The following is a 25,595-nucleotide window of genomic DNA, read 5'->3' as shown; positions in this document are numbered from 1 at the left end:
TGATCCCTCCCTGCCCCCCCCCCGACGGCCCCCCTCCCCCATTCTCCCGCCGGCTCCTCCCCCCTCGCTGCAGTCGGAGCCGAACAGCGCTGCGCACCGCACCGTGTGGGGAGCCGGCGGCGGTGGGCACGGCCCGGCCGGTGAGTGCGGCCTCGGGGAGCCGGGCAGCAGCCGGGGAGCGGGGCCGGGCGAAGTAGGGGCCGCCCCCGGCCCGAGGGACTCCCCGCGCTGAGGCGGAGGAAGGGGGGGCGGTGCTGGGCCGCGGGGGGGCGGTGCTGGGCCTACTCCGAGGCCTGGCGGCCCCTTCCTGCCCGGCCTGAAGGCGAGCGGGTGCCTGGTCCCCGCCCGGGCCCGGCCCGGCCCCCCACTCCGCTCGCCCCATTGTGCTGTGGAGACAAAATGGCGGCGGATGGCGGTTGGGCCGGGAGTAAAAGCGGGGGGTGGGGGGAGTGGTACGGCGCGGGCTCACAGGGGGGTGCTGCGCGCGCACCTCGCTCACCCCCTCGCGCGCTGCCCGGCTTGGGGCGGGGGGTGGCGCGTGCGGGGTCTCGCGCGGCCGCGGCTCCACGCGCTGCTCGGGGCCGCTTTGTTCTCGCTGCCGCCTTTGCAAATGGCGGCGGCGGCTGCTCCTCGCGTGGGGGGCCCGATCCTTCCTTCCTCCCTTCCTCCCCCCTCCCCCCTCCCCCCCCGCGCGGCGCGATGCAGGGATTTCCCCCCTCCCGCCGTCCCGGGGCCGCCCGCTCCTCCTGCAGAGGGCGGAGCGCCGCGTCCCGGGTAGGCCGCCTCCCGGCGTGCACCAGTGGCAGCCCGGGCAGAGAGCCGCGCTCGCTCAGTGCTCCCCTGCTGCGGGTGGTGGGGGGAGCGGGGGCCTGCCCGAGGCGCTCTCTGGTGCGGCAGGAGACACCTACTCCCCGAGGCCTGCATCCTGGCAGTAGGCTGCAGATCTCTGCCGTTCTCAGTGCAGTGAAACAGCGCTGTGGGGGAGGGTGAATCCGTCAGAGCACAGGCCCGAAGGGGCATGGAGCAGAGATGGGGAAACATCCGGCTGGGTCCCATTGAGTTCATCTCCCCACAGCTTCCCTGGTAGCTGAAATTTCTCCTTTGTTCTACTTCAGACCAGTTTTCAGAGCTGCTGGATTTCTGTGTGACTCAGAATTCAATGTAAAGTACGACTCGCAGATTGGTAATGGCATACCTACTGAAAAACCTGGAAATCTCTGCTTTCCATTAACATCCTGCATCTCTTTACATTTGAGCCAGGTTTTGTAAATCTTCCCACAAACAGGCTGTTCTGGGACCAAGATTTGGACAACTCAAAAATGTGTCCTGTCCTGTTAGTGAATGAGAACTTGAAAGCCTACGGAACTGGTTATAAACAAAAATGAAATGGACTACCCAGTCTTATTCAAATTGAGGAAGTTAAAAAAAAAACTGTATAAATGGAGAAATAGAAACTATTTTTTTCCTCATCAAGCTAAGATATCACAGAATAGATGGGGTATCTTTATAAAAAACGCAAAAAGAAAAGGAGGACTTGTGGCACCTTAGAGACTAACAAGTTTATTTAGTCTCTAAGGTGCCACAAGTACTCCTTTTCTTTTTGCAGATACAGACTGTAACACAGCTGCTACTCTGAAACATTTATAAAAAACAGAACTTTAAACCTTTAGCATTCTAATTACTCTCTTGCTTTTCACCCACATGAGCCAGTTTGGGCCATTACTTTGAAATGCAAGAACCCAATGCTTTATAGCATTGGAATAATTAGTTAAAACATGAAGTGGAAATGATAGGAGGAAGTTTTAGCATAGTAAACAGCATGATGTGATTTCGAAGTGTGTGTGTGTTACCTTTTTTAGTCCTTTTCCCACATTTTATTGAATGTTAACTTTCTGAAGCATTGTCAATAGTTCACACCATAAGTAGAATTAATGTTTTTAACCTATTCTGTGGTTACCTTTCCTGCAAGGTCTGAATCCTATGATGCTGCAGAAACCATAAGTAGCTCTTTCTTATTCTCACATTAAAAAGGAGTTTTTGTGATCTTAAGTGCATAAATAATATTAGTCTTAGAAAATTGGAAATTTCAGTTTAATCTGCTGTAGCATTTTCTGGATGTGACCTTTAATTTTTTTTTATTGACACGATTCAGAATTTCTCATCTCACTTGGATGAGATATCATTAACAAATATCAATGTATGGCTGTCAACACTTATTTACAAAATTAATATTCAGGGTACAAATAAATATAAAAGTAATTTTTAGTAAATTAAATAGATATTTGGCTAACAGGTGAGGACATTTTTGAGAATTGGTACAAATACTTTCACAAGTATTCAGAATACAAACTCAGGCCTTCGGACAGGGATTGGAGAGGTTAGGACTTGTATATGTTCCTAACATATGACAAGGTGTGTGGCTATGTCAGAATACCAGCACACCTCTGTATTACAGGATAAGAATGAATCCTGGAATTGTCTGACATCTAGGCTTCAGTCCTGCAAACACGTACATGCTTATCCTTATTATTGCAGGTAGTCTCACTGAGCTAATGGGACTGCTCACAGTAGGAAAGTTTATCATGTTTGTAAATATTTGCAGAATTGCAGCCCTAGCTGTTTCTTTTAATATGTTATCATAAAAGGCTGCATGGTGAAAATTCCCCACTTGCTGTGTCAAAGGATTAATGATAGTGGGTTGTCTTCATCATAGGATATTACTTTGTGGGATTGGGGGACTGCCTTTTCCTTCTGTATTGGTACAGCACCTAGCACAATGGGGTCCTGGTCCGTGACGGGGATCTAGGCACTATGATGATACAGCTAATAAAACATAGAGCAGCACTGCTTTAGTAAAATACTGAGTGTTTTGACACTTCATTGCTAGCATTTTTTTCTTCCTAGCCCCTCACAATAGTTTATATTTATTTAAGATGTGTCCAGATTAATTGCAAATTAGTATTATTGAAAAAGTGATATGGCATCCTGAGTATATTGTCAATGCTAAGTATTTTTATAGTACTCATCAGGGTGTTTTTGTTTTTACTGTCTCCTAAGATACCTGTCTGCATGGATCCCAGTGTAATTTAATGTAATAAAAGTTAAAATTTAGTCCCCTTTTTGTGAAGATGTATGTTCATTTGCAAACAGCTGAAATTCAAGTACATGTATTTGATTCTGATGTGTAAAATACAGTTGAGACACGATTGCCATGTAAATCTGAGGTAGGTAGGAAATGCCAGACAAGGTTAATATGGATGCATTTAAAACAGTTTGACAAAATCTTAATTGAAATTAGGCAGAGCCCAGTAGTGGTGTTGAAGTTAAGGGTCTGCCAGCACTTGTCTCCAACTATAATTTCTGTTGTAAACCTTTACAGATTTATTCATTAGCTCTGAGGCTTGATAACTTTGCATCACCTTTTTGAGCTCAGTAAGAATTTCATGTTGGAGATGCCATATGCTTAGACATTTTTAGCCAGCACCTAACAGGTAATTTAGTTCCTTGAAGTTATTAGAAAACTAGGAGTTTGGGGTGGGGGATAAATTGACCTTGTAATATTTTGCAGAGAGAAATCATGGAGACTTACTAAAGATAAATATTTTCAAACTGATTTTGATTTACTGTCTCTATTCCAATAAACTGTTGGTTCTTGTCATATTCTTATTTCATAGCTTCCTGCATTCTTACTGCTGTTTAAAACTAGAAGGGTAAAGCCAGTTTGGTGCTAGATTGTATTTTGGGCTTCATGCCAAAAGTCACCTGCACATCTGAAAACGTTCTTGGAAAGGTGTCGCCTTTCACAAAGAATAGATATGAATCCTTAGGAGATGAATCTTACTGCCATCTATCTACTATTAAAGAGTGATCCAATGAAGAAACAAAGGGGTAGAAGTTTGAGTTGATACAGAGTTAAAAACCAGTTATGGCGTAAACCAGTGGTTCTCAAACTTTTGTACTGGTGACCCCTTTCACATAGCAAGCCTTTTTTATATATTTAACACCATTATAAATGCTGGATACAAAGCGGGGTTTGGGGTGCAGGCCGACAGCTTGCGACCTCCCCATATGATAACCTCCCGACCCCCAGTTTGAGAAACCCTGGCATAAACTGTTTTAAAGCGTTTTGTTCGTTTCTAAAGATGACCTCAGAACAGTGATGAGTAGTTCCATGGAGATTCTTGTACAACTGTAGCACAACAATTATGGGAATTATCAAAACACTTGTATTCCTGCACAAGTGTATTTCCTCATAGGTAGGCCTGGAAGGATTAGATTTTTATCAATAAACATGGATTTCATTGAACACACAAACTGATGGAAAAAATGTTAACATTAAAATTTACACATAGTCAAAGTAAGAAAAATGTTGTTTGAATTATTAGGGTTGGTTATAGGGATATTTACTTTGTATATTTTGACATGTGATGTTGACAATTTGTTTTAATGGTTATAAAGCTTTAATTTTTTGAATCTCAATGTCGTCTGTCATGAAATAATGGTTTGACCCTCCACGTAATTTCCTGCAACTGGTGAAAATTTAAACTGATAAAAATAACAAACAATGCTTAAAAATAGACATCAGTATTATCTGTCAGAAGTATAAAAAAACCCGAATTCTGCCATGCCTACTCAGAACACAAATAGTGAAACAAGGAAAACAAAAGTTAAGGCAATGAACATAACCATACTTGCTCATATATCATCATACTGAAAAAGGCTGCCCGTTTACTTGTAGGCAGTAGGATGAGGTGGTGGTATGGGAAATAGATTATCGCAAGTGATCACTTAGGCCTGTCTGGGATGAGCAGGCATTGGAGGATCCTTTCTGCTAGGACACCAGGTTGTTCCTTTTGCCATGAAACTGTAGTGGTTAGTTAAGTTTGCAGTGATTCCATTTTTCATACTCCACTTCACTAGTGGAAAGTAGTTTTGCATTAACTGGGGATTTAGTTAGGTTGCACTTAAAAATTCATGTCTTTAAAATGTGGAGAGGGGCTTGTGTAGTGGATTTTTTTTGTAAAGAAAATGAGAGCGCGTTTTAGGCAGAGGGAGGCTAAATCACTTCCCCAAGGCCACAATGGGTACAGTGTAAGAGGTAGGATTAGAAATCAGGCAGTCTTTTTTGCTCAGACCATTGGACTCTTATAATTAAGTCTTTAGACAACATGAAACCTCACTCCTTTTGTGCTCTTGAATGAAATATAGCATAGGGTTGGCATTATACATTTAGGTCTGTGTAGTTATTTCACATGTTGCATTGCACATCTTGGATGTATGGTAGTGGTTGTCAAACCTTTATTAAATAGATATATTTGATGTAGCACTTGATGAGCTCTGGAATGTTTTCATCCTTCTTCTCAAAGTAAGAACTTTTAAAGCAATCTATACATGTTAGAATGGTGTCCGTATGGCAAACTTGATTTTGATCATTATTCTGCATTTGGGTTAATGTTCAGCTGCTATATCAATGCCTATGGGTATTGGTCTTCAGGGTAGAATACTTGGTCAGCTATAAACTGTTCATATGGTCCTAATCTGCACAGTTTATACACCCATTACTTTGATAACAAATTTGAGTTACAGGTATGTACTTACCAAGTAGACAGATGATTTATCAGTCCACCTACAAATCATTGGTAATTATTTTTCTGTTTTCAGATTATAGGAAGCTGTATTGGTTGTGGTTCCTTGGAGGAAGAAGTTAAATAAGTACTTTTTGAAAGCTTCAGCAAAGATTCAGAAGCAAAAATGGTAAGACTCTGAAATTTCCAGCTTTCAGAAATAAATATTATTCTTAGTCTATTATTAAATTGCATCAAATTTTGTCTTTTCAGCGACCAATGCGTATTTTTGTGAATGATGACCGCCATGTGATGGCAAAACATTCTGCTGTTTACCCAACTCAGGAAGAGTTGGAGGCAGTTCAGAACATGGTCTCCCATACAGAACGTGCTCTCAAAGCTGTATCTGACTGGATTGATGAACAGGAAAAAGTCAGTGGGGAGCAGCCAGAACCGGAGGCCATGGAAACAGTAGCTGAAGAAGAAAACAAAGAAGGAGGGTAAGTAACATTACTAGTCAGCTGTTTTATGGGGACTCTGTCAAGTGCTTCAGTAGTTTTTTTTTTTTCTCTAGACTGATAGTAATGTGCTCTGAAGTGCTTGAAAAGACAGTAGTTCTCATTTTCTCCCTAATTCTGACATTCCATAGCCAGAGGAAATAAACATGGAATTCAAGTAATTTTCCTGTATGTGTATAGTAGTAGTACTCATATTTTGGATCTAAACCTTTACTGCTTTATCCTGTGAGCTAGGTTAATTTAAGTGTCCCTTTAAGTGCACTTCAGGCTTCGACTTTTGTGCTGCCATAACTGCATTTACATATCTTTCACAGGGATCAGAAGGCTGCCGAGCATCTGACTAGGACCCTTCGTGGAGTGATGCGTGTTGGGCTTGTAGCAAAAGGCCTGCTACTGAAGGGAGACTTGGATCTTGAGCTAGTTCTCCTGTGCAAAGAGAAACCCACAACTGGTCTCTTGGACAAAGTAGCTGAGAATCTTGGAGTACAGCTTGCTGTGAGTAAAATCCTTTGATTGTGTATGCTTGTCACAGTGAACACAGACAAGTGAATGGATTAAAGGGACTAGAAGGTTCCTGGGATAGATATTAGGCTTCTTACTAAGACAGAATGGGAAAATGTGGTTAATATCTTTACAGGACCACCTTGTCTTTACAGAAACACCTTGTAAAGTAGGTGGATGTCATTTGCCGCAAACAATAATTTTATAATCTCACTTCATAAACTAACTAAACTGAAAAGTAAGTTATAGCATCCGTATGAGGCTTGTTGATACTTCTTAAGGGAAAGGGCGGTGCTGTGCACTTGGAAGAAACGCATAAATCCAAGAGAAAATTTCTAAATGGTAAAATTATTATATTGTAGACTATTACTGAAGATAAATATGAAATAATCCAGTCTGTGAGCGAAGCTGCAATTATCATTAAGAACACACAGGAGCCTCCATTGACGCTGACCATTCACTTGACATCCCCTGTTGTGAGAGAAGAAATGGAAAAACTGTTAGCTGGAGGTATGGAAGACTGAAAACGGCTAACAGTCAGTCTGGGAACTTACGTTGTCTATTGCTAATCACTGTTAAAATGTGCTATTCAATTTCAGCTTAGGTAGTCCAAGTTGTTTGAGACAAAAATATTTCATGCAGACAAATTCAATTTCCAGATTGTAATACTACAAGAGACCATGGATGTGGATAATTAGAAACAGACTCCTAAAATTGAGTAGCACCTTTCAAGTGGTATTTCACTTTTCTTACTTGGGCCTTTAGTTCACTAATATGTAATGTTGTTTAAATCTTTTTTTATACCTAGCCGTGTTAAAGGCCCACACAAATGACATCAAATGTAAGCTTGTACCTTAAAAAATATTGAAGGCTTCTTGTAAATGACTTTTGCATGTACATAAAATTGGATATGTGTTATAAAATGGTTTGTGTTGCAGCAAAAATGATAGGTGCACTGTTGGGTCTCTTTGGCTGTTTTATCAGCTAAAGTTCAGAATTCCAGGACGTGATGCAGAGTTTTGGATAAAGTTAGACGCCATCCATGATCTTATTCAAACTTACTCTTTGGAATAAGACGTCAAAAATATTTTCACTTGAAAAATCTCTTACTATAATCAGGTCTGTATCACAAGCATCACACTATTTGACTCATGAACTTGTATGCATAACAAGTGTTCGAACTAGCCTTATCTAAAACCCTGGTCTTCAGACACTTCAAAACTATTAACACAAATCTTCAGTTTTGCTGCAGCACAGACTGGAGAATATTTTTGTGCTCTATTGATTGTCTATGGTTCTGATATCTGACTTCGTCTACCAAGCCTTCTAGTTTGTCAATTTTAGGGACGCTGGACCTTTGACCAACAGGACGCACTCTGTCACGGGCCGGGGCCAGGGCAGTCAAGCCTTGTGGGCGGAGGGGGTTCCCTTGGCTTTAGAAAAGCCTTTACCTCTGCTCTGGATGTAGAGTGAGGGTTAAGTTCAAACTTCCTTTTCTGTTAGGTACCATAGCATTCTACTTTCTGAAGCTTTGTTAAAGCAGTATAGGCTTTCTGTCCCCTCCTACACAGAATTCCTCTTTCCCCTCATAGTATAGGAGTTAGCCTATTCCCTGTTACATTAATCTCCCCCTCTCTGCAGTGTGAAGTTCCAGTTAAGGGTAATAAAGTGAAGTGTACTGCAGGCTATCCTTTCAGGTAAAGGGTATAGCTCGAGATCTTTTGGGAGCCTCCGCTGCCCTTTAGGAAGCTGCCTCATCCCCTCTCCACCTGACAGAACCCCCTTGGTCAAACTGTGCCTGTCTTCTTATTCCATCCACGAATAGAAACGCTATCAGTCAACGACACCCCGGACGTTCTGGACAGGCAGAAATGCCTTGCTGCCTTGGCGTCACTCCGACACGCCAAGTGGTTCCAGGTTTGCATTTTGTTCTTATATTTGTCTTTAAGTAGCCAGTTAAAGTTTACAAATATCTAACTTTATATTAAAGTACTTTAACATTGGACGATAGTTGTGCTGAACTTAGCGTCTGTCAACCATACAGTTGCTAAAGAAGCACTTAAGCGAATTTAATGTTCAGAGGAAACTTTTTTTAATGAGTAGATGCATAGTTGCTGCTTTGTGTTAAGAGTAATGTCGCTTTTGTACACTGTAATTACTATTACGTTATAAAATTGTAATGATGTAAATATATATTGTTTACCCTTGACAAAGTAGCACTGCAAAAATTAATATTTGTCTGCACATTAATTGGTTTTGGTATTTTTATTGAATATGCCTTTGCTTGATTACTTATTCTAGGCCAGGGCTAATGGTCTGAAATCGTGCGTCATAGTCATCAGGGTGCTGAGAGATCTGTGTACTCGGATTCCTACTTGGGGACCACTTAGAGGATGGGTAATTCTTTTTTTTTTTTTTTTAACTGTTTTCTGAATTGTTTGGTTTTATTCTTTAAGTCACTGGAGAGAACTGTTCTTCAGTCTGAAATGCCATTTTCACAAATTGCAACTTTCTTTAATTTGAAGACATTATTGAAGCATTTTGTTTTTGAAATATACACTTGAAGACTTTCTATATGATCACATACTTTGGATCTGTAGGCTGAATTTAAAGTAATTTCTAAACTTATGGCAGTTACAGCCCTCTGCTTCTTATATTCACTTTGGCGATTCTATTGCTTTTGCTTAGGCATTTGTTGTAAAGTTTCCCTAAAACAGTCATATGTGTGCATCTCTCACTTTTTAAAATCTCAAATGTTTTACAGCCTCTGGAGTTGCTGTGTGAAAAATCAATTGGAACAGCTAATAGACCAATGGGAGCTGGTGAGGCCCTGAGAAGAGTACTTGAATGTCTTGCATCAGGAATTGTTATGCCAGGTTAGATGGTTCTCTGCGTATACATTTCAAAGCAAGAAATCACATGGGATGCAATTAAAGTTTGGTGCATTATAGCATTGTGTGGTACTTACAAGGCCCCCCTCATTGTCAGGGATGCTCTAAGTCAGTGGTTCTCAACCTATTTACCATTGTGGGTCACATATATGGCCCACAGTGTGGTATGTGGGCCGCATCCAGTACTACCTGTATGGCCCTGAGGATGTCACATGGGCTGTAGCTCTGTGCTGATTGGGTTGCAAGCGGCCCATGGGCCGCAGGTTGAGAACCACTGGTCTAGGTGTACTTGATCCTGCCTCAGCGCGAGGAGAAGGACAAGATGACCTCTTGGCCCTTCCAGCCCTACATTTTTGTGATTCTGTGTTTGCACAGTTGAGATTTAAAAGTTCATAAAAATATGTAGCATAAATGGGTATTACAGTACCATCGTTTTATCTAGGGCACATGGACCCATGATGATAAGCCCTGCAGTGTGAAGTACCAGATTCTACAAGTGTTAAATTGGTTGTCTTACTTTCTAAGTGGTATTAACCAACTTCACTTATAATTGTACTTGTAAAATAATCCAGATAAATTTCAAAATGTTGGACGTTGATCGGTGTTACACAGATGAGTGTTGAATGATGCCAAGGGAATACTTAGTTTAGTTTTTTTAGAAACACTAGGATAATTCTCTGCATATCTTCCTTGTTTCCTGCCTTCAGATGGTTCTGGTATTTATGATCCTTGTGAAAAAGAAGCCACTGATGCTATTGGGCATCTAGACAGACAACAAAGGGAAGATATCACACAGAGTGCTCAGGTATAGTTTTGCCTACAGATGTTGCAAAAACTTAATGAGTTCAATTTATGTTGAACTTCCATATTGGTTAATGGTAGTCTAGTAACCTCTCTGAGGTTGGTTTTAATTTTTTTAATACCTAGTCATGTAAAAAAATGGGTCTCACACTAAAAAAGAAATTTATAGTTTCATCTGCCAGAAGCAAAGTATCAGGTTTTAAGTAGTGACTTACCGCTGTGGCCCAGGTTTTGGATTGAACTTAGAATTCTAAGGAGCATCCCATTTAAACTGAGCTGTCTTTTTTGGTGTGTTTTTTGTTGATTTTTTTTTTGAGCAGGGGTGGGTAGAAGATTCCTCTTTGAACCTCTGCAGTGAGCAAATATTACTTTAGCAACTTGTGCATCCCATTAACATGTGTTCCATCTTTTTAGCATGCTCTGAGACTTGCTGCTTTTGGCCAGCTTCACAAGGTCTTGGGGATGGATCCCCTGCCTTCCAAGATGCCCAAGAAACCAAAGAACGAAAATCCAGTTGACTACACTGGTAGGTATTGGAATAAACGAATACATTCTCAGTGCCCAGTGCTCTTGCTACTCCATCACTCAGTAGTTGATATATTTAGCTGCCTCTTATGATCTTTACAGTCCAGATTCCCCCCAGTACCACATATGCCATCACCCCAATGAAGCGTCCTATGGAGGAGGATGGAGAGGAGAAGTCTCCCAGCAAAAAGAAAAAGAAGATTCAGAAAAAAGGTATTGAGTTAACCAGAGGTAGGTAAAAAGTTGCTGCCTAAGAGCTGTTTTCAGACTAAATGAGGGGCAAACTGCAGAAGAAAGTGTTTCTTGTGGAATGGCTTGTAAATCTGAGTGACTGGATTTTTCTCCTGCTTTTTAAGGCTTTATCTACTGTAAATGATCCTTTCAAATCTGTACTTCTAAACAAGAAGTCCACAGTGGCAGATTGTAACCTCTTATTGTCTGAACTCAGTTGTCAAGTTTGTCTTAAAACAAATGTGTATGTCTAACAAACAAACTGTTTTTCTGTTTAGAGGAAAAAACTGAACCTCCCCAAGCTATGAATGCACTGATGAAATTAAATCAGCTAAAACCTGGTCTCCAGTACAAACTTGTGTCTCAGACTGGTCCGGTTCATGCTCCTATCTTTACTATGTCCGTGGAAGTCGATGGCAGCACGTTTGAGGCATCTGGACCTTCCAAAAAGACAGCCAAATTGCATGTGGCAGTAAAAGTAAGAGCTTTGTCTTCATGTAAAGACTCCCCCCCCCCCCTTCAAATTCCTTTCTCTAAAACACATTAGTATCCAAACAGTTACTCCCTTAAACTTAATCTTCTGGAAGATCATGTTAGAAATCGTATGTGAAGTGTGTAGGCCCTTCTACACTGGGTACAGTTTTGTGTTGAAGTTAAAACACTGAAATAGTAGCAGCCCTTGACGGATTAAGAAAATCACTAGCCAAAAGACTTTACCCTTCTTGTTGCCAATGTTTAAAGGGCCTGCAGGGCTTGGGGGAATGGTTATAGCCTCCTGGAAGTTTTAGCACCATCAGTGGGGATGGATGAAGCTTGGGCTAATACTACATTTGGAATGAATGGAGGTAGTTGTAATTTCTGGGACAGGGCCAGTGGATCCACTTCTAAACAGCCCTCTCAGCTACTTATCTCACAGTAGGGGTATAAGAGGCATGGAGGATATAGTGTCAGTACTTCTCAATGGCCTGTCTCCCTTCCCGCACCCCCAGGTGTTGCAGGATATGGGTTTACCTACAGGAGTGGAAGGCAAAGAGTCTGGAAAAGGAGATGAATCGGCAGAGGAAACAGAACAGAAACCAATAGTTGCTCCTCCTCCTCCTGTAGTGGAAACTATCTCTACACCCAGTGCTGCTTCTCCTCCCTCAGAGCAAACTCCAGAGGTGAGCACAGACTTCTTACATCTTTTGAGACCAAATCTTTCCTCCAACCTTCAGGAGAGCCATGTTGTGACAAGCTGTTTAAATGATTCTTTCACTCATGAGTCTGAAACTCTCAAGCACTTTTTAAAAGGAATACTGTCCACTTGAGTTTCAGTGGAGTTTTGATTAAATAGTGTGTCCTGAAACTCCTTACAATCCCGTAAAATATTTGAGGATTTTTTCTCTCCTGTTTTAAAGGGGTGTTCTAAGTAAGGAGCACACTGACTATACATAATGCTGACAAATGCAAAATAAAACTGATAAAAATCATTAACTTTTCAGTTACAATAATTATAAGGGTTATAGCTGAAACTTTTATTCCTCAAACTTAACTTTCAATGTAACTTTCCCTTTAAGACTAACATTTTCCTTAATTATGAAAACCACAAACATACACTGGATAACTCCAAGTCCAACAGCTCTTTGTACCTTTAACGGCACTTCTAATTTATTTTAGAATGTGAAACAACAGGGACCAATCCTGACTAAGCATGGCAAGAATCCAGTGATGGAACTCAATGAGAAGAGGCGTGGTCTAAAATATGAACTGATTTCAGAAACAGGTGGCAGCCATGACAAGCGCTTTGTCATGGAGGTGAGCGACTTTGTAGTCCTCTGTACACAAGGTTACATTTACAGACATTCTGTGCAGCTTTAACTTCCAGGCCTAGTAAAATTTCACTAGTTCATACTAATTTCTGTCTGACACTGTGCATGAAAGTAGCAAGCTATGCCATAATTTACCAACATAGCAGTGACAAAAGTGACATCTCTTGTGTGATTCACAGCATGGTTATTTAATCTATTTCTAAGGTTGAGGTTGATGGGCAGAAATTTCAAGGAGCTGGCTCAAACAAAAAAGTGGCAAAAGCCTATGCTGCTTTAGCTGCCCTAGAGAAGCTGTTTCCCGATGCTCCAGTTGCTATTGAGCCCAATAAGAAGAAAAGAGCCCCTGTACCTGCAAGGGGAGGACCCAAGTTTGCAGTAAAGGTAGGTACACTTGCTGGTGATTTTAAATGTTTCTGTTCTGTGTATGTAACCTAAGCAATATTACTCAACCCCCCAGAGAGGCAGAGGAGGGGTGGTTGTTATCCCAGTTTGCCTTCGGAGAAACGGAGATTGATTTACCCTTAGGTTTAGAATTAGGGCCAAACACTCAGGTTCGTAGCTCAGTTCTACCTGCACTGGACTTTAGAAACACAAATCCATTTCAGGTTGGGCACTGAAATGCTGATTTAAAAATAGGGTTGTGTAACAAGGTGTCTCTTCCACAGCAGCATAATCCAGGTTTTGGAATGGGAGGCCCCATGCACAATGAAGTGCCACCTCCCCCAAATCTGCGTGGACGTGGCAGAGGAGGCAACATCAGAGGCCGTGGCAGAGGCAGAGGTGGATATGGTGGTGGCAATCATGGTGGCTATATGAATGCTGGTGAGTTACCATGAATGTTTCACTCTACTAACTAGATGTCTGCTGTCGCATGTTAAACTTAATACATGTAAAGTGAAGTAGCTGTTCACAAGTAGGGTATCTCCAATGGAGTTGATCAGCTTTCTTGGTTTAAGCATATAGGTGGTAATAGAGTTCCTACATTACACAAATTAGATAACTTACACTGTAGCTTATTGGAAGTGAAGTTTGTTTTAATGAGCTTTTCATTCCTTTCATTAACAATAGAAAATGAATATCTTAGAGTAATTGCTTTCCTCCATTCTAGGAGCTGGATACGGAAGCTATGGTTATGGAGGAAATTCTGCAACAGCAGGCTATAGTAAGTGTTAAGGTTTTAATCTTTGAAACACAGCACCCAACTGGGGTTACTCGAACTCTGGGTTTCAACATACAGTGATATACCTGTACCTGAACCATCATAGCATGTTCATTTTAAAATGAGAAATAATGAAAGGGAGCTGAATCAGATGTTTAAAACTTAAACTCAAATCCAGGTAACATCAGGTTTCCTCTTCAAATGTGAATATTTTAAATTTCTCTGCTTTAAGCCATGTGAAGCAATCCACCACTCTTGTGAAATAAGATTTTCCTGAAAATACACAGCTATTTGTCTTGAGAAGAAGCCTTCATTGGGGGGTGACAGGAGCAGAGAAATCTAAAACATGACTTTCAAATGTGGCGCATTTTGCCATCTTCAAAAGAATTCTAATTTTTTTCTCTGCTCTGTCTCCCCCTTTTGTAGGTGACTTTTTCACAGACTGCTACGGCTATCATGATTTTGGGTCTTCCTAGATCATCTAAAAGTATTGCAAAAAACAGCTTTTTACTCCAATTTTCTCGAACTCCAAAACCCAAAGTGTTCGTGCTGTGTCCCTGTGCTTCACTGGGTTTCTCAACAGTGGCTTTTCACCGCAGCTTGTCTGAAACTATTAGCCGGCAGAACTTAAGACAGTGGCAGTTTTTATTGTGATTTGCCTTTGAACTTGGTCGTAATTTGATGTACACAACAGGGGGAACTAATTATCCAAGAACGTTTTTGTGCAATTTGCACAAATTTTAAAGTCAGCTCTGTTCAGCATAAAGGCAAAAAGCCCACCTTTGCTTTTTATGGAAAGCATTACTTTATTTTTAAGAAACAAATACTGAAGTTTTAATCTACCTTTGTCTTAATTTACAGCAGGTTTTGTACAAAATTTAAGCCTTTTAATAAACACCAGAACTTGGGTTGATGCCTCTGACAGTAGGGAAGATACTTTCAGCGTTTCTGAATCTAGTACAGCCCAGCATTTTAAGCATGCAAAATGGTGACTTGTATGTGCAATCATATGTGCTAAATTAATCTTTACATCCTTTGTAATACACTGGTGAATAAATGCTGGAGGGGTGTGACTTATTGTGGCTGCTAGCTAGTATACTGTCAAAGGTATTGTACTGTGCTTCCAATACTGGTACAATAAATATCCAGGCGTTAAGGAGTTGATGTAAAAGTGTTAGTTTTGATGACTTCTTAAAAATGCATGGGTTCATTAGTTACATAAAAATGGGCTTTTTTGATCCAAGCATAAAGGGCCTAAAGCACTTCAAAAACTAAAATGTCCAAGGGTTGCAAACCCAGCAGGCTGACTGGCTGCTCAGGCCATCTGATATTCTCTGTAGCTTATGCCTCTTGTAAAATGCACATTGCCCTAAAAGCAGAAGTATTTAATAGCCCGGACAATGAAACTTCATAAGAGTTTGAAGTCTCAGGGAATAAATTGCCTTTTGAGACTCTGTAATATTTAATAAAACATCATGTGTTCGGTCCTTTATTCTTGCTATGATACTTATGTTTCAAAATTGTATTTTCTTTGTCACTGTTCTTTTTAGCTGCAAATCCTGAAGCATTGCATTAATTTAATTTGTGAGGCTCAATAACATTTGAGTTAACTCAGTAATTTAAACTGGTGAAAACAGTAACCTGTCAAACATCCGGTTGCTGAAACCTCCTTGGGCAAAATTTTAAATATTCAGTGTGAACACTTTTTAAAAAAATAATGCATGTCCTATTTTTTTTAGAAAGTTATTGTTTGAGATAATGTCTTTTTATACAAGGGAATAGATATTGTTCTGAATGAGGTGAAAATGCCATTTTTTTTTTTAAATGAATACATGTTAAAGTAACTTGTGTGTTGGATATTTTTATTCAGTAGTTTTAACTGAACAGGGGTGGAATTTAGGCGTTGAACAGTGTTAACACTTGCTTAGTTAAATATAAAGCGTTCATCTAGAAATGACTGTCCCAAAAGCTGTCTTAACTCTCTTGGGAAAAGCATCAACTTCCACCATTTACGTTTTCAGCTCAGGTGATGCAGGTTTCTCCCTCACCTCCCATTCGGAAGAAGCTCACTTCTGCATTCTTTCCTATATTCTTTTGCTATAACTCTGGATCTCTGTTTGTACCAAAGACTGGAGTTTAGTACCAAGCTACACACTACAGGAATATTTTTTGTTGTGGTATGGTATAACCATGTTATAACTTCTTTTGGGTGGAAAGAACTATTAAAGAACCTTGTTTCTGCCCTATTGAAATGTGGCCTTCTGCCCACAGAAGAAGACATGTTATAACATGTTTATTTGCATAGTGTGGAAAGGGCCTTACCCTAATTTGGAGGTGGGGTGAAGTCCATTTAAATGGTTATTCCAGGAATATTAGAAGTTTTAAACTAGTATGCAAAATAAAGAAAAAAGCTGGATGGTTCCTAGAGCCAGCTCTTCTGTACAAACTGCAGTTTGTATGTTGGAAATGAGATCTGATTCACGTTTCATCATTCAGATGTGCTTTTTAAAGTTTCACAAATGTGGAGCTGTTAAAACAAAGGTCACAAGTTTACTCCTTGACTTTTTAACCTTACATTCTTCTCTATTTGAGAAGTACTATGTTCTTATTACACCCCTCCTTTGTTTCTAATGTAGTTTAACTCAGTAAAACTCCACCTGTCTCTGAAGCATCACTTAAGCTCCTGGAGCTGTGCGTACTCTACTGTGATCAGTGATGCAGGTTTTTGTCTAGATCCTAGTGGCTGTTGTTTCTTGGTAAATAAGAATCATGACCTTTATTAAAAAATCAAAATGCAACATACCTGCTCTCGTCTTAAGTTATTAAAGTAGGCCAATTATCTAGGGCCTGAACTGAACAATCCCGTTAAACCTGAACATGTTTAAATAAAATAAGTTTCTAGCTGCCAAAAGACTAAGTACAAGGTTATTCCAGTTATTCCTTTTGGGGATCCTCAGCCCTAACACAGGGTTCTGGTAACCTTCTGAGTTCATGCTGATGCCAGAATTTGATGGAGTGAGCACTTTGGTACAGTTGAATAAGCTTTGTATAAGGCATCTTTGATTTCAGTCAAATTATTCCTATTCAAACAGCATTTCATGTGGAAAGTGCTCTTTATTTTAGAGTGATTTGCATGGGTGTTGGCTCTAAGTCCTTGTCACTGGAGTAAGATTCTTCCTGATTTTCATTCCTTTTCTGTGGAGAATGAGCTTCAATCATCATTGGTGGCTAGCTTGTCTCCAGTGTAATTTGAGGATGAGACCAACTAACTTTGTAGAACATTAAGTAATAATTGTTAGATATTGTAACATGCATTGGAAAAACCACTAGTCACCTTGAACTTAGTTCTAGAATTTGATATAGATCCTTAAAGTTCTACACACATTTAATTCCTAAGACTTGAAGAGTTGTTTAATGAGCAGTGATAGTAACTGGAAGATCCTATGTCAATGTGTATCGTGATTCCTTATCTACTTAAATGAACAAAATGTTACACCTGTTGGCCTTGTCTGGAATTACTTAAATCTTCTTGTGTTGGTCAAAATAGTTCTGGAGTCTAAACTGCTGCTTATATAATGTCAAAACATCATAGTGTGATACAAGGCACACAACCATTTACATTTAATAAGGTATTTTAAAACAAAGTAGTGGAGTGACTGTTTCCTCAAGCCTGTCAGAAACACCGTTTGACTTCCTCTTCCTTTGTTCAGGCCAGTTTTATAGCAATGGTGGTCACTCCGGCAACACAGGAAGTGGTGGAGGTGGTGGTGGCGGCGGGGGCTCCTCTGGCTATGGATCCTACTACCAAGGTGGTGACAACTACAGCTCACCAGTTCCACCCAAACATGCTGGAAAGAAGCAGCAGCATGGAGGACAGCAAAAACCTTCCTATGGGTCAGGGTATCAATCCCACCAAGGCCAGCAACAGCAGTCATACAACCAAAACCAGTACAGCAATTATGGCCCTCCACAAGGCAAACAAAAAGGATATAATCACGGACAAGGCAACTACTCTTCTTACTCTAATTCCTACAACTCCTCTGGTGGAGGATCAGACTACAACTACGAGAGCAAATTCAGTGAGTGGGGGATTGTTTATAAGGACCTAAGTAGATACTTAAGGTTAAAATGCTACATTTGGGGGCCAGACAGAGACTTCCACAGGGATTATGAAGTCTTTTTGGGGTGAGCAGGTGGTACTGCCTTAAACATTAGAATTGTAGTGAGCTTCAGGAGTTGTGATGATGGTACTTCAATGCCATGTTGGCATGAGAGTCCATTATGGGTGTGTTGCTCTGCTGAAACTTCCTTTATTGGTTAAGGAGCAGTGTCGTGGAATCAGGGACATGAACAGGGTTTGAAAGAATCTTCAAGGCCCGTAAACACTTCTATCCAGAAATACTGTTTCTTCATGCAAAAACAATGAGGAGTCCTTGTGGCACCTTAGAGACTAACAAATTTATTTGGGTATAAGCTTATGCCCAAATAAATTTTAGTCTCTAAGGTGCCACAAGGACTGCTCGTTGGTTTTGCTGATACAGACTAACATGGCTACCACTCTAAAACCTGTTTCTTCATGATATACAGTCCAAATGAAAGATGGCTAGTGAGAGACTGACTAGCCCTTGATCATGTGTCTGGTCTGAGATGCAGAGAATTACAAATTCTAAATGCAGGCCCATTCTGTGTAGCTGGCCTTTCTATTCCTGGTGATTCTGGGCAGAAAATCTGTGGGTTTGACATAAATATATCCTCCTATTTCGTGTAGTTTAGATACCGTATTTAGTGTTCAACTGGAAAGAAGTAGGACTCCCAGTGAATGTAAATCTGTATTCTAAAATGGACACCTGTGCACTTCATTCCAGAGTGAGATGGTATCCATATTCAGGATCTGAATCTGCTAGAATAATGTAGGTAGTTAGTGAAGTTAAACTGTCCCTGTTACACGTAGGGCTGGTCTACATTGGAAACTTAAGTCAGCATAGCTACGTCTCTCAGCTGTGTGACAAGCTACACCCCTGAGAGAAAGCTAAGCTGGCCTAAACCCTCGTATAGACAGTGCTAGGTCCACGGAAGAATTCTTCCATGGATGTAGCTACTGCCTCTCAGGGAGGTGGGTTAACTACAGCAATGGGAGAACCCCTCCTATCGCTGTAGTGAGTGTCTACACCGAAGAGATTCAGTAGAGCTGCAGCTGTGCCGCTGTAGCATGTTAAGTAGAGACACACAGCCTTAGTAGTTTGCTGCCAAATGTAGCAGATACCGGATTGGCCTTTTGCCTGTTAGACTGATCTCTCTCCCATTCCGATGCTACTTCCCATGATCAGTCAGAGCTGTACCAAGGAGAGACTATAGTCTGTTATAGGGTAACTTCTCCACAGCCTGTACAGTTGTGCTGCGTCTTTGTGGATATTGTCTGCTACATTACCACTAACGTGATCAGTTGGGCATTTAGTCTTTAATCACTTTAGAAGAATAAACATTTGATAGTTCTGGTCTTTCCATCACAAATCAAACTGCTTCAGGGCACTTATGCCAAAAGCCAGCCTGCCTGTTTACGTACAACACCCATGTCGTTTTTGGCTAGGCAAGGCTAATTGAGGCCACCCATGTGACTCAGCCAAAAAATTACCCAAGTCCCCGCTCTCCACAAAAGGTATTTTTTTACTTGCATGAGCTGTTCTTCCAGCTGTAGGCCAGACCCCCCAGCCATATGCAATTGTACAGGCTGTGGAGAAGTTACCCTGTCTCAGACCGTAGTCTCTCCTTGGTGCAGCTCTGACTGATCAAGCCTCTCCTGCGCTGGCAGCTAAGCCTGTGGCACTTTTGCCAGCCAAAGGCTGCAGGGGAAAGATTTTCTCTAATTGAACACTTGGCCGTAACCCTTACCTTGATGAGTCATAAACTCCTTGGCAGTTTCTGTTACTAACTCAGTTCTATATTGATAGTCTAGATATTTTTAAGGTGTCCTGGTCTAAGAGCAGAGTTGCAGACTTCATTGTCAGCCTTGCTCAGCGTGTGTTCTCAATTGCAGGTTACGGTGGCGGCAGTGGCCGTGGTGGAGGTGGAGGAAATAACTATGGGTCAGGAGGTGCCTCATACAATACTGGTTCACACAGCGGCTATGGGGGAGGATCTGGGGGAGGAGGGTCGTCTTACCAAGGTAAGCAAGGTCAGTACACAACCCTCTTCGGCTCTCCTTTGTTAAATGTTTTTGTGTGTGGTGCGAAGATGCAGTCACCACTCTTCTGTTTTCTGTGTGTGCTCTGCTGGATGGCAGCCCAGACTGGATAAGTAACAACAATTCTTGTTGCGTACTGTTGTGTTAAAATAGCTCGTCTCAACATGGTTTAGATGAACTCTTCTCTCTCCATTTCAGGTGGATATTCTTCTCAGACTAACTACAGCTCTCCAGGTTCAGGCCAGAATTACAGCGGACCCCCAAGTTCCTACCAAGCTTCCCAAGGCGGCTATGGCAGAAACGATCACAACATGAATTATCAGTACAGATAAACCGACCCTTTCTCCGTGGGTGTGAAGTTTTGTTACCTTCCGCACTTGCGCACCCTTTGAATATTCAGTTTTATTGCATCACAGTAAACATGTAAACCCCCGTTTCCATGTTGCAGTGCTCTTTGTGATATCCGTCACTAATGGTCGAGTACCTGTAATTCCATACTTAGCTGTATTTTGGACATCTATGTATTTAATGGTTTGTTAGTTGCCATTACAACTTTGTCTAAATAGAATTTTTGAGTTAATAAAATTTCAGTATCCTTTTTCTATTTAAAATTGTCATTCAAGTGTTAACCCAGTATGGCTTTAAATAGATAAGGGATATGCCATCTGTTAATGCTTTTGTGAAGTGAGTTAAACAAGCTTTCTGTATTTTAATGCTTTAGTGTTTCAGTTTTATAAGTGAAGATTTTATTTTAAAAACCAGTGGGAAAGAGTGGGTTTTGTATGTCTGGATCATTCAGGCAGTACATCTTGATTAAGCTGAATGTAGACAAATAAACACAAACTCTTGATGTCTTTGTCTCCAAACGTGTAGTTTTGCCTTGCATACAAATGTCAGCTAGAATGTTTGTCTGCAGCAAAATAACTTTTTCCTCTTCCTTTAATAGCCACAGTGGCACAAATAGTGAAACATGGCCAGAAAACCATTTTGCAAAAATATATCCAGCAGCCCCAGAGGTGTGCAGATGATAGACCTGAATTAAAAAGCTGTTTCTATCAATATAGAAAGTAGAACTCAGTTTGTTCTCAATTATAAAAATTGGCTACAGTCGCCTTTTTGGACCGTTCAGTCCTATTGGTTCATATCCAGGTTTGCCATTTTTACATTGGGTTTTCTGCTGTGTAACTGAAATGGGACCGAACTTGTCAGTCACCAGATCAGGGGGCTTGCCATTCCCATTGGAGCCTGCAACTCAGATCAAAGTTCCTCCTTTCTTTTCTCAGCTGGGAATTGCTGTGCTCCTCCAGGCGCGTCCCTTTAGGGCAGAGAGAATTGCTTGACTGTGTGAAGCAGCCTTGTCTTCCCCACCTCGTGCAGAGACAGAGCTCTCTGCCTCATCTCCTGCCTTGGCAAAGGACACACTTAGGAATAGTGGTTCCCGGAGGCTTCTGTGGCTGCCCTTGGAAGCAGTGAGAGGACAAGAGCTTTGACGCTCCCTCAGTCTGGTATCTCGTGTGCCAGTGCTGCCGTAGGCAGAGAGATTCCAGCAGCAGCCGTAGTGGGAATACCTCAAGCCCAGCAGGAGGCAGTAGTTCCGTAGTCGAGGTTTGGTGAGGTTCCAGTACCAACAGGGCTGTCCCTCCTGAGCCCCGGACTGCCTTGTGGCAGATCCCTGAGTGCCTTCCTAACCCTGGTGGCACCATTAGCTGCAGACTCCCTATCAGTAACCAGTAAAGGACTGGGATTCACCCCTTTACTGGAAGTACGGCAGTGGCTCAGACCTACCTCAAGTAGCAGGGCACACATGGAGTCAGCAGCCCCTCTCCTCTGTCAGGGGCTGCTGAGTTTATTTCCAGTCCTATCCTTGGGAAATTAACCAGGTGGGAAGAGGCTCTCCAAAAAGTAACCATGCTGTTCATGAAAACAATCTACTAACCAGCATCTTCCCTTGCCTCCTTGCTTGCAGAGGATGAGTTCTCAGACTCTAGCCAGGCAGAGGAAGAGACCCAAGAAAACTCCTTTCCTAGCGAGCATGAACTCTGCCGGCCGTGCTGCCCTAGGTACCCATGGACTGAAAGAGGTGACAGATCAAAAGGAAATCAGATCCTGGAGTACTTTTACATAAGAGAACAGCAATTCTTCTCCACCCGGTTATGGAGAACGTGGACACCGAAGAGCACCAGGCTGTCACAAACACTGACTCTTGTCAAAATTAAAAAACCGGCCTACCTCGCCCTTGGCACACGAAAGATTGAGTGGAAGCTGAGAGCCGTCTCAAGCTGGCATGTCTGAAGTGCCTTAGTTGAGCACTAGGTGGTGCTGCTGTCCGCCAGGGAACGGGAAGAGCCTTTCTTTGCGACTAGCACTGCAGCATTAACCCAAAGTCTTTGCCTGTGTTTGTGCAGAAATCGGGTTTGAGCCAACTCCCACCTGTCAGTGTTCATTCCCCCCTCCAGCCCCAGCGACCTCTGTTCCCTCTCCCTGTCCAGACGCAGCGTGGCCATGCAGACTCACCAAGCTTTGACCTCTTCTGGCAGCCAGGTTTGGTCGGTACTGTTAGCAAGACCATTAGCAATAAGTTTCTCTGAGAAATTCCTCAATCCCAAAAGCGCATCAGTCACTAAGTTAAGGCGCTAGAGAAGATCCCAGAGCAAAGGATGGCAGCCTATGCTGCCTGCCCTTTCCCTGACATGCACATCAATTTCAGTCGTCAGTCTGGTGTAGCTTAAATGACTGGCAAGCTTACCCAGCTGCAGACAAGCAGTGTATTGCATCCTGCTGCTGTCAAACGGGATTAACAAATGAGCCAGTAGGTCAGGCAGCTTGGGGAGGGCTGAACTTTGCTGCCTTTAATCATCCTTTGTACAAGGGATGCTGAGGCAGGCAGCAAACCATGTCAAGGCTCCGCCAGACAGTGACTGGTGTCCCCCCTGCCTCTGGCCAGTCAGGCACCAGCCGGGCAGCTTTGCGCAGCGACCTGTCTAGTGAGGCCAAGGCATCTGCTGTCACAGGTGAAAGGCAGTGAGGGTGCTGGGCTGCTGTGCAGTGGTGGGGAATGGGCCGGAGTCTAGCATCAGCAGTTCAGTGCCAGATGGTTGGGCAGGTTAACCTGCAGGGAAGGTTTCAGAGTAGCAGCTTTGTTAGTCTGTATCCTCAAAAACAACAGGAGGACTTGTGACACTTTAGAGACTAAAATTTCTTAGAGCATAAGCTTTCATGGGCTACAGCTCACTTCATCGGATGCATAGAATGGAACATATAGTAAGATATACACATACAGATAAGTTGGAAGTTACCATACAAACTGTGAGAGGCTAATTAATTAAGAAAAAAGAAAAGGAGTACTTGTGGCACCTTAGAGACTAACCAATTTATTTGAGCATAAGCTTTCGTGAGCTACAGCTCACTTCATCGGATGCATTAATTAAGATAAGCTATAAGCAGGAGAAAAAAACTTTTGTAGTGATAATGTAAATGGCCCATTTAGATCGAGGACAAGGTGTGAGGATACTTAAGGAAATAGATTCAATAAGTGGAATGACCCAGCCACTCCCAGTCTCTCTTCAAACCCAGATTCATGGGATCTAGTTTGCATATTAATTCAAGTTCAGCAGTTTCTCGGTGGAGTCTGTTTTTGAAGCTTTTCTGTTGCAAAATTGCCACCCTTAAATCTTCTACTGAGTGGCCAGAGAGGTTGAAGTGTTCGCCTACCGGTTTTTGAATGTTGTGATTCCTGATGTCAGATTTGTGTCCATTTATTCTTTAAGGGAGGCAGTTTTGCAAGAGAAAAGCTTCAAAAACCGTCTCCAACGAGAAACTGCTGAGCTTGAATTAATATGCAAACTAGATCCCGTTAACTTGGGTTTGAAGGGAGACTGGGAGTGGCTGGGTCATTACACTTATTGAATCTATCTCCTTAAATATCCTCATACCTTGTCCACTGTCTAAATGGGCAATTTTGATGATCACTACAAAAGTTTTCTTCTCCTGCTGATCATAGCTCATCTTAATTAGCCTCTCACAGTTTGTATGGTAACTCCCAACTTCTCTGTGGGTATGTGTATATCTTACTATATTTTCCATTCACTGCATCCGATGCAGTGAGCTGTAGCCCACGAAAGCTTCTGCTCTAATAAATTTGTTAGTCTCTAAGATGCCACAAGTCCTCCTGTTCTTTCTGCAGGGAAGTGTGTTTCCCCCCTCTGTGGGAAGAAAACTGCCCTGGTGATGTGTAGCTGAGGTTTTCCAGCTTGGTTCTGCTCCAGCCTACCTCTACAGCTGCCCCCCTTCACTTCTACAGGCCCAAGTGTCCTGGCTTCGCTGCCCAGGCAAGTGCACGGCTAATAACCCCTTCCTGATGCTGCCGAGCACGGCGTCCCTGCAGCGCGTTGATACCTGAATTGCCATGGGAAAGACTCACAGGAGAGCACATTGCTGCTGTTTTAGATCGTCTGAGCCAGAGCCTGCTTAGAAGAGCCAATCGGCTCCAGCCCCCTTGCATCATGCTCTACCTGACAAGGCAGGGTAGGGCTTCGTGGGCACTCATGCCAACCCAGCCAGCAGGGTGCCAGTGGGCACCCTGCTCTCTTGCCAGGTGCAGGGGGAAAAGGAACTGCAGTGTGCTACATCTGAGTGTGGGGGTGGGTGGGAATGCAGCACCCACCTTGCTGACAGTGGCACGCGCAGCCCAGGCTAGAAATCAACGGGGCTTTGCCTGTCTGTCAGGGAAGCTGGTGTGTGCTTTAGTGGAAGTGAATCCCCACCTGCTTGGGTGTTTGGTTTAGCTCTGATTGGGCACAGCCTGTGGGCCCTTGTCTGTCCCTTTTGTCATTAGATTGACATCCATCCCCGCTGCCGGTCCTCCTGGGTTTCCAGCCAGGCTGTGGGGAAGATGCACCAGGGAAGGGTTTAATGCTTAAGCGGGCCTGGGGAGTTCTGTGGGGGAGGAAATGAAAAGGTAGGCATGGGAGGACCCTTCTCCAAGCCATGCAGGTTAAGCCTAAGGATAGGGTGAGGGGGGGAGCTGTTGGGTACGATAGCTTGGGGGAGGGCTGACTTTCACAGGCGATGAGCTGGATCTGGCATAAAAGTGAAAGCAGCCTCTGACCACCAGAAGCTGGGAGTGGCCCTGTTCTGTTCACCTGGCATTGGCTGCTGTGGGAAGACAGGGTACTGTGCTGGATGGATTGGTTGGTCTGACCCTGGGTGGCTGTTCTTAGGATGGGATATTCGTGGGGAATTCTGGGAAACCAATTAGGGAGGGAGAAAGTGGGGAAATAGCCCCATGTCTTGGGGGAGGGAAGGCTGGACCCAGCCATACTAGGCTGTAGCTGGCTTGTGGGACATGGGGGGATGTACTGAGCATTTTCCGTAAATCTGCACAGGCTTTGCTAGCTGTATATTCATGGAAATGTGC

At 42.6% G+C, this 25,595-nt stretch overlaps 1 protein-coding gene across 10 annotated transcripts; it reads left to right on the top strand.

Annotated features, from left to right (window-relative positions):
• The first annotated feature begins 27 nt into the window (after positions 1–27).
• On the top strand, positions 28–21,024 carry ILF3 (interleukin enhancer binding factor 3). 10 transcript variants are annotated; one of them, XM_074935413.1, is made up of 20 exons: positions 28–140; positions 5,662–5,754; positions 5,838–6,064; positions 6,397–6,577; positions 6,946–7,093; positions 8,409–8,500; positions 8,885–8,980; positions 9,348–9,459; positions 10,182–10,279; positions 10,690–10,801; positions 10,903–11,031; positions 11,310–11,509; positions 12,021–12,191; positions 12,688–12,825; positions 13,044–13,220; positions 13,508–13,661; positions 13,948–14,001; positions 17,709–18,077; positions 20,033–20,170; positions 20,378–21,024. In XM_074935413.1, the coding sequence occupies exons 2-20, from the start codon at positions 5,752–5,754 to the stop codon at positions 20,509–20,511; spliced, it is 2,733 nt and encodes a 910-aa protein (XP_074791514.1). In that variant the 5' UTR covers positions 28–140; positions 5,662–5,751; the 3' UTR covers positions 20,512–21,024. The 10 variants fall into 10 exon arrangements, with proteins under 10 accessions (XP_074791514.1, XP_074791522.1, XP_074791517.1 ...); XM_074935421.1 differs by having other exon boundaries at positions 10,903–11,013; positions 20,033–20,161; positions 20,378–21,020; XM_074935416.1 differs by having other exon boundaries at positions 10,903–11,013; positions 20,378–21,020.
• The last annotated feature ends 4,571 nt before the right edge of the window (positions 21,025–25,595 follow it).

The sequence above is a fragment of the Natator depressus genome, chromosome 20, assembly GCF_965152275.1.
Source record: "Natator depressus isolate rNatDep1 chromosome 20, rNatDep2.hap1, whole genome shotgun sequence".
NCBI classification, from domain to species: Eukaryota; Metazoa; Chordata; order Testudines; family Cheloniidae; genus Natator; species Natator depressus.
This window is presented reverse-complemented; position numbering and strand designations above follow the sequence as displayed.